General features: G+C 55.8%; 1 protein-coding gene across 1 annotated transcript in view; it reads right to left on the bottom strand.

Annotated features, from left to right (window-relative positions):
• Positions 1-6,176: 6,176 nt before the first annotated feature.
• The window catches only part of MYO1D (myosin ID), a gene marked incomplete at both ends in the record, with an annotated part of 325,320 nt that continues 323,017 nt past the window's right edge, over positions 6,177-8,479 (bottom strand). The window contains one exon of the mRNA XM_084238296.1: positions 6,177-6,333. Coding sequence (XP_084094422.1) covers positions 6,177-6,333 — 157 coding nt within the window. The remainder of the gene's footprint in view (positions 6,334-8,479) is intronic.

The raw sequence follows: 8,479 nt of genomic DNA, 5'->3' as shown, positions 1-8,479 counted from the left end.
GCCCTTAGCCTGCGCCGCGGCTCAAGGATTCCATTCATTTTTTTAAAAATTTATTATTAAACCAATCAGATTTTGTGTACAGTATGTGTCTAGCAGAGCCGCCAAGGGCCTCTCCCTTCCCACCTTCTCTTCTGGGGATTTTCTTTAGCCCTGCCAAGAATTCTGGGCACTTTTGAACTCCCACCTGAACCTTGCGCAAAACCCAGAAGATGTGTGCAGAGCCATCCTGGCCAGCGGCCTCTCACTCTGGGGAGTTCAAGGACCGACCTGCCCCTGCCACCTGTGCCCTTGCTGGACCCAGGGCGGGCAAGGCTGCCGGCGCTGTCTGTTTGGGGGCTGGAGAGGGGCCTCTGGTCTGTTGACCCGGGGAAGAATCGGTGTTTCTGGTTGGAGACCCTTTCCTGGCTCTCGTTTTGGGGTCGCCCGCTGTCCCAGAGGGCCCTGGAGCCGGCCACCCTGACCGAGCTGCTCGTGGGGTTGTCAGACAAGATGGCCGCTGCCCTCGGACAACCTCTTCAGCGGAGGAGAAGCTGGGCTGGTGCGAAGACTGTCCTGTCCTTTGACCATGCGCGACCCTGGTTTGCTCTTTTTTCTTTTCTAGGGAGAAGGGCTTTCCTTTAGCGGAGAGGTGGAGCACGCCCCCTGGCCCCTGGCCCCTCGCGTACCAGCTGTGTTGGAAGTGTAGGTTCATGAGCTGGTTTGACTCACTAAGTTCTTTCATTTTGAGTCTCAGCTGAAGGAGTGGGGTGAAGCCAGGGACAGCTCCTTTCCTGGGTGAATTTTGTCATTTGAATAATGCAGCTTAGTCACCCCGTGGGGAAGGCCAGAACAGCTGCAGGTGCCCTTTATCAACAGCCTGCCTCTGGGCGGGTGGAGGGTGCCACGTCCGAGACTGAGCGGGGGCCCACCTCGGCGCCAAGGCTCTTGATGGTGCACATGACATTTGTCCTGCAGAGCCGGGGGGGCGGTGACGTCAGGGAGCAGGGTGATGTGGTCACGATGTACCCCCGCCCCCACCCCTGCTCATTTAAAGCTGTTTTCAAACAGTTGAGTTTCTTCTGAAGACGAAGCCTTGCCCCTCGCCCCGCGAGGCCCAGGGAGACAGCTGGATCTTTGAAGACAATTACAAGACAGGAGTGGAACTCCTGCTTGCTCTGGAAGCCTGATGCTACAACTGATCATTTGCAGCTGCTGGTTTGGGTTTCCACCTCACCCTTGTGACTGATGTATACTTAATCCATTTTCTTTCTGCTTCTACCAGATTGGTGGCTTGGGCCTTGGGAGAAGACCAGGAGAAGGGAATGAGTCTTACTCTCTGGCCCATAGCTTCGGTTTTGGGGAACAAAGACCAATGTGAAGAAGCTCCAGAGAATTCTCTCTTCCAGTCCCAGTCCCCGGTGCTTGCTGGTGTGGGAGCCTGGGCGGGCGGCCGAGGGTCCTTTTACACGGGATTAGGGTCTAGGAGGCCACCAATTTCAGCACAAGCACTACTGAAACTCACATAAAAAAGAAAGCTGTGAAATGGAGGTTCCGGCTTGAGAGGCCCAGCTGTTCCCAGATAAGGGGAAGAGGCCCTGCCGTTTGCTGGAGAGCATTGGCCCCAGCTGGGCCTGGGGCGAGGCGCGGGAGCCGGGGCCGGGCCTGGCAGATAGTCTCCCGAGGACCTGGAAGGAAGCGACGGCCGCTGGCACAGACCTTACTCGGCGCCTCTTCTCGGCTGCGGTTGTCACAAAGCTTGTCACCTCAGCCGCCACATGTGACTTGAGGTAGGAGGCCGTGGGGGCAGCAGACCCCTCGGTGTGGAAGAGGGAGGTGCGGGTGCCGTCTCAGAGGAGGGCGCGTGTCTGTGGTCACACGTTGGGCTGGCTGAACTCGGCCTGAAACCGTGCGGTTAAGTTGCATCCACAGGATTCCACTTTTGTGTGTTTCCTTCTCTATCCATATTTATTTTTTTATTTGTTGGAGGAGGTGCAGATTTCAGGAGTGGTCAGGAACTAAGGACGCAACTCTTTAGTCCCCTCAGTGTGAAGCCTGTGGCATCTCCGCCCTCCCCTCGCACTGGCCATCAGTATTGTGTAAAGGAACAACTGATATCCATGAGTGTGCAAGCAATGAACCCATTTGACATGCTGCTATGAAGACTACTTCTAGAACAATTAAGAAAAAAAAAACTAACCTACAAAAAAACCCCTTTATTCTTTAATTGTTGCTTTTACAGTGATATTGTGCATGCAAACCAGGAGCATTTTGTGTCTTAAGAAAAATAATCTTAGAACAGATGGCTGTGAAAATTACACCCGTGCACAGAACATGTCACAGGAATATAGTTCAGGATTTGGTTTTTCTCTTTTTCTTGTAAACCTGAAGGGTTGATATATTCTTTCCATGCAGTTACTAGAACTTAGTTTTGTTCCAACAGTTGTTAAACTTGCAATGAAAAGAAAATGTGCCATTTTTTTCACTCAGAATTATTCATAGCTGTATATTTGAAACTGCTAATTACACATGTGCGGTGTATGTTGGTTTTTTAGTGCAATTTCTTCTGTAGCTATTCTTTGACCAAATTGTGGGTATTGTTAATATTAATTTATATCTGTCTCATTTTGTATGTATGTGTAGTGCGTTTGTAGGTATGTGTGGTTTATAATCTGACAAGGTCATGAAGCTCAGTTTGGCTGTAATTTAATTCCCTTTCCCTATTTTTATTTATTTTTGTACTGTGCTGATTAAATAAAATGCACTGACCATCCATTACATGGACCTCTTTTTGTGGGCACGTCATTCAGGAACAAGCTGGGAGCCCCTTTTATAAATGATTCCTGCACTCAGAGCATAATTGGATCCGTGCCGTGGGGGAGGGGAAGGGAGCTGGGAGCGAGGAGGAGGCTGGGCGGGGTAGAGGGCGTCAAGCTTTCATAACACCGAGGTGGTTCAGGCAGAAGCACAGGTGAAGTCAACTCTTGGTGTAGCTGCTGGGCAGGGGCTGGAGTTGCTCCCCAAAGGCGCCTTTGGATGGGTGCAGACTGGCACTGCAGGCCCAGACGGCCTAGCAAGGCCCGGGCACAGTAGGTCCTGCAGTGCGTGGAGTAGGCCTGTGCGTGGAGGCTTGGCTCTCGGGCTACTTCCCCCATGCGTCCTGGGCCTGGCTCTGCTCAGCGCTCACTGCCCCAAGGCTCCTAGGCCAGCAGGGGTGGACTTTGCCCATGTGCCCCAACCCTGCCACTTGGCTCTGCGCAGATTTCCAGAAGAGAGAAAGTCTAGTCCTGGGGGCTCTCAGGGCAGCAGCCGCTGTGGTCCTAGTCGTGACACGTGGGTGGCACTGGTCTGTGCCTACTCTTGCCGCTAGCTGGAGCCTCAGGGTGGTGCGGGGCTGCTTGCGGGCACTAGGATGGTGATTGCTCCAGCTCTGTGAGCACCAGGGCAACGCAGCCTTGTCATCGGGGCCACTCACACTCTCCCCTCACTGACTGGTGAGCAATGGCACCCCGTGGCTGCCAGGCCGAGTGCTGGGGTGCCCTGCCTGCCTCTTGCGCAGCCCCCACCCCACCCTGCCATCCGGATTCCTTTCACTTGCTCATTCTCCTGCCCCCCCCCCCTCCGCCCCCTAACCAGCCAGCTTGGGGAGAGGCTGATTGGCCCGCCGTTGTTCGCTCAGACCTCTCCCCAGGCTGCAGCCACAGACCCGCGTCTGTCTTTATAAATACACGCTTTGATTTCAGGAAACATGAAAGCCACGCGCTGCTCCATTCAGCGCGCAGGCCTCAAAATGGTGGAAGAAAGTGTTTGGGTTTAACTGCACTGCCTTTCCCCTTCATCTTCCTTCCCACAGCTTGCTTCTGCATCAGCATTTAATATTTTTGTTCAAAAGCCTCATGAAAATGATCTTCCAGTTTACAGTGTGTGTGCCCAGGCTCTGGGAACAGTTGACTTCTACAAGCTAACATCTCACAATTAGAGGTGCGGTTTGCATTACAGATAGGCAGAACACCTTTCAAAATAAGATTTAATGCTTTATTGCTCTGAATGGTAAATCAAAATATGCTTTAGAAATAAAGTTAATTTAATGGAAAATAGGAATATATGCACCAAACCATAAAACTACATTTAATTAAATCAAGAGAAACACTTCATTGCATACAATCACTGTGTCCTCCGGCTTTCCCCTCGGCACCCTGGAAGCATTACCGTGATCACACCCTCAATTTCTGGTCCTTCTTCAGTTGCCACACTCTGTGACTTCTTTTAGGACATTGTGACAAGTGCTATTGACAGCCGACCCCCTGCCCTGCGGCTGGCAGGCCCTGGTGCTGGGGCTGAGGGCCCACAGCATCCCCCATCTCTGAAAGGCACTCATTTGGCATGTTCTGTTTTGGTGTCTAAACATACTTTTGCATGTGTCTAGCATAAAGCAACAAGTCTGGGGAGGTAAGTGGAAAGGATAGGTGATGTTCCAGTTAGACGGTCCAACTAGCGTCTATTGGCGAGACTGTGAGCGTCGCTACATGGGGCGGGTGGCACCTGTGGGCCTCGCGGGCAGTTTACCCGGCTTTGGAAGTGAGCATGGGTTTCCAAGGGTAGAATGCCAGTGCGATTCGCTGTTGCAAATTGCCACGGTGCAAATGTCTGCAAGGCCTGGGAAGCAGAGGTGAGGGGTGAGCATGAGACCAGCCTGCTGGGTCCACCTGGGGGTCAGCCTGGCGACCAGGTCAGGCCCTGAGCGAGGCTCAGGAGTTGTGTTCAGGCACTTGGTGTGTTCCGCAGGTCAGGGTAGCAGGATGGGAGGGTGGGGGTTGGGGGTGGAAGCATCTGTGGCAGAAAGTGAAGAAAACTTCTGTGCCTGCCTCTTTTACACCCTGCCAGGCTCCTGAGACGTGGGCTCCCCCTCAGCTCCCCACCACATGGGGTGGTCTGAGTCTCTTCTTCTCTTAAGGCTCTTCCTGGCACCAGGGTCAAGAGGGTGGTCTCAGGAAGGCACCTGAAGCGCATGTGTTTTGTGCTGGGCAGAAACTGGCAAGACAGCAGTTCCCTCCTGGCATGAGGTCTGTGTGCTTGGCAGCCTGGGGCCCTATGGTGGGGGCGTCCTGGCCTGGCCTGCAGTGCCAGGACCCCTGAGCTCGGTTTTCTATCACTCCGCTTCCCCAAATTCCTATGTGCCCCCCCTGCCTCTGCAGTCCTAGTTCTCCAGGTGAGTATGAATCGAGGTGTTAGAAGGGGAAAACTTCCAAAACCCTGAGTGCTCCCCTCACCTCTGCAACTCCATTTTCTTATTAGTGTCCCTGCACTAGTGTGGGCACAGCAGACACGGTATCTGAGTGGCGCCCCTGCAAACTGCACAGCTAAGCGTAAGACCACCACGGTCACCGGCTGCGCCGTTAAGAAAGACGGTCCTTGGAGCGTCCTTGCGTGTGTCCCCCAGAGGTGGCTGAGGCCCAAGCGGGACAGGCTCTGTCAGGGGTGCACTGCCGGTTGGGTGTGGCTGTTCTGCTGGCCACTGGTTTTGGGTTGAGAGGCTGGCCTGACAGGTGAACCTGCTCACCTGCTGGCTTTGGCTGGTCGGGGGAAGGTGACCCACAAGGAGCTCGAAGAAGCTCCAGAGTCGCAAGTGGGGGTGGGGTCAAGTCTGGGGGGAAAGGGGCTGTTGGCTGGACTCAGCCACATCCCCAGCTCATCTCTACTAACCCTCCCCGCCCCTGCCCCCACCCTAGGAAGCACATCTTTGGTTGGGTGAACTGTTTCCCGGGCTCCCCCGCCCCATCCTTTGCAGGACGGGCAGCTGCTCCCCGGGTCGAGGCGCGCTGACTTGAGCTGGCTGTTGGAGGAGGCCTCCCTGACGGAAGGTGCCGTCCAGGTGCCCGAGGTGAGCTGTGGGCTGGAGGTCAGCCCAGGGGTCGGGGGCAGAGCACGGGGTCTTTGGTTTGCTGAGTGGGGACCTTGAAAAGTCAGGACAGAGGAAGATGGAGACCAAAGGCAAAAAGTGAGAAGAAACCCTCAGGGAGGGAAAGGGGCCTCATGGAAGGAAGAGAGGGGCTCCTCCCCCAGCATGGCCCTCGAGCTGCTTTCTAGTGGGCGGTAGCAGGGATGCAGCAATTAGTGGAACCAGCGATGCTGAGCCCGACCTGGGCCAGCGCCCCAGCTCCGCGGCCCTCTGGCTCCCGGCGAGGCCTCACGGGCGCGGCTCAGTTCCCGGGCACGCTGAGGATGAAGCCCGAGCGGTTCTTGGTGAAGTCAGGCTCTGGCTGGTTCAGTTTCGTCTCCACGGAGACGGTGCATTTCTTCCCGTGCAGGCTGCACTGTACAGGGTTGGTGACGTTGACTTGAAGGTGGCGCTTCTCACTGGAAGAACCGAAAAAGAAAAAGACCAGACAGGCCGTTAGCAGATGGCCAGATGGGGTGTTTCCCTGGCAATACCCGGGCCCACCATGGGCCCAGCTGATGTGACCTGTCAGATTCTGGATTCAAAATTTCTTCACAGGTGCCCGGGGGGTGGGAGGGGACCATGGGCACAGAAGGCCTCAGAGGCAGGTGTGAGAAGCCCAAGGAGAGGACGAGGGCAGGAAGGACAGGTGCTGGGCCGCAGAAAGCCATCAGAAAGCAGAGGGACTGAGGTGCTGGCGTGGGCTCCTTCGGAGAACCCGGCATGCTGAGCTGGACTGGAGGCGGGCGACTGGGGGGACTGGAAGCCCCTGCATGTGCAGCCCGAGGCTGAGGACCAAGCCCCACTGAAGCTTCAGATGTCTGTGGGGGTCTTGTCCTGGGGTGTGCGGGTGGGGCCCTGGTTTGTGACTGTCACCATCTTTGGTTGTAACAGGGAGCCCTGGGAGGCGCTTTGTCTCAAGATAAATGGAGATACTTCCCCAAACATGCTTCCTGACCAGAAAAATGTCATCTTGAGGCCTGGCTGGTTCTGGCCCGTTGTGGGGTCCAGCTGCTAGAAATGGGTCTGACTCCAGTTTCCCAAAGCCTGTTGCAGGCTCCTCTCATTCTGGGGCCTGGGCATGGCGGGGCTTTGCACTGAGGCTGCTCTGCCAATGGACGCATGTCCACTTTCGTATTCACTTGAAGACCTGTGCAGGGCGCCTGCTTCCTGTGGGAGGCTCAGCCAGGCCTTCCTGCTCCATGTGGGAGCCATGCTGAGGAGGCCCCGAGTGGTGAGTGCATGGGGCGGTGTGTACCTGCTGAGCAGAAGCAGAACCCTGCCCTCCAGCTCCTCCCACCACACTGAATACCCTTTAGAAGCTTCTGCTTATTTTAGGAGCTGAGACACTTGTTTCAATAGGCTGGCGCCTTGCCTCTGCTCACACATGCTGGCCACAGCCCCACGCTGCACCTTGGCTTGTGCCTTGTCGGCTGTCTTTGAGCAGGGCGTGGGAAGAGAAAGGCCTGTCAACTTGGAGCCTCCAGTCAGGGTGGTTGGTTCTGCTTCCCAGATCTGTGGACGCCTTTGCTGCTCTCAGGGAGGCGTCCAGGACTTGGACAGGCTTGGGCCCCTTGAATATTCTGATGGGCTGCCTGGACTAACGTTCTCTTCGCGTTGAACAAGCGAAGGCCAAAGTGCCCACACTGCTCCTGCCCAGCCAGGATGTGCTTTCTCTGGGCCAAGGGAAGTGTGAGGCGCATTGGAGGCACCAGCTGGCCTGGGGGCCCAGTCACTCAGGCACCAGCCATTCTGGCCCACTGGGCAGCGTTCAGGCCAAGGCACGGCTAGAAAGGACTGAGCATGCAGTGGCTCCCTGGGCCCCACTGTGCTGTGAACACATCATCTTTGACACATTCTCCTCACCTCCTGAGGAGGCCCCGTAGGCACACCCCGAGGTAGGCCCCACAGCTCGTGAAATGCTCTGAGGCGTTCTTCAGGGCTCTGTGGCTCTTTTCTACCTACTTACTCATTAAACATGTTGTAGCGACAGAAAATGGACATGGAAAAAGACCTGTGGTTATCACTTGTGGACAGCAGATATCTAATGCTTAATGTCGCCGCAGCCGCAGCTAAAACCTTGGCTGAGACAGCTATTTATAACGAGACTTGGACATAAAAATAGCAGAGCCCATCAGAGGCAATGACTCAGGTTCTTCTTCAATCCTGTGGGAGCTCGGGCCGCTGTGTGGGGTGGATGTGCGGCCCGTGGCTGGGGTCTGCTTGTGAGGCCCCCTGGCCCTCGTCCTGGCCTGACAGCCGGCCCGGAGCAGGAAAGCCCTGGCAGTGCACCCTGCCTGCTGCTGGACATGCGCTGGAGCCTGACTGTCTCCTGCCCACTCCAGAGTTTGTGGGGTCTCCCTGCCTCCCTGTCAACCTGGCACCGCCTCTAGGTCCTTCCCTGCATGCACATCCCATGGAAGACTCCTGGGAAGGGGGTGACCCCTGACTCTTGCCTCTTGGTGGACTTGTGCCCTCCCCATAGGGCACTTCTGGGGACAGGCTCTGCCCTCCTGTCCTCATGGGGCCAGACACTTGTACCCATGTGGTGGGTTCTCAGTCACC

The sequence above is a fragment of the Talpa europaea genome (genome assembly GCF_964194135.1).
Source record: "Talpa europaea genome assembly, chromosome: 7".
Lineage (NCBI taxonomy): Eukaryota > Metazoa > Chordata > Mammalia > Eulipotyphla > Talpidae > Talpa > Talpa europaea.
The sequence above is the reverse complement of the archived record's forward strand: the minus strand, read 5'-3'. Positions and strand labels throughout refer to the sequence as shown.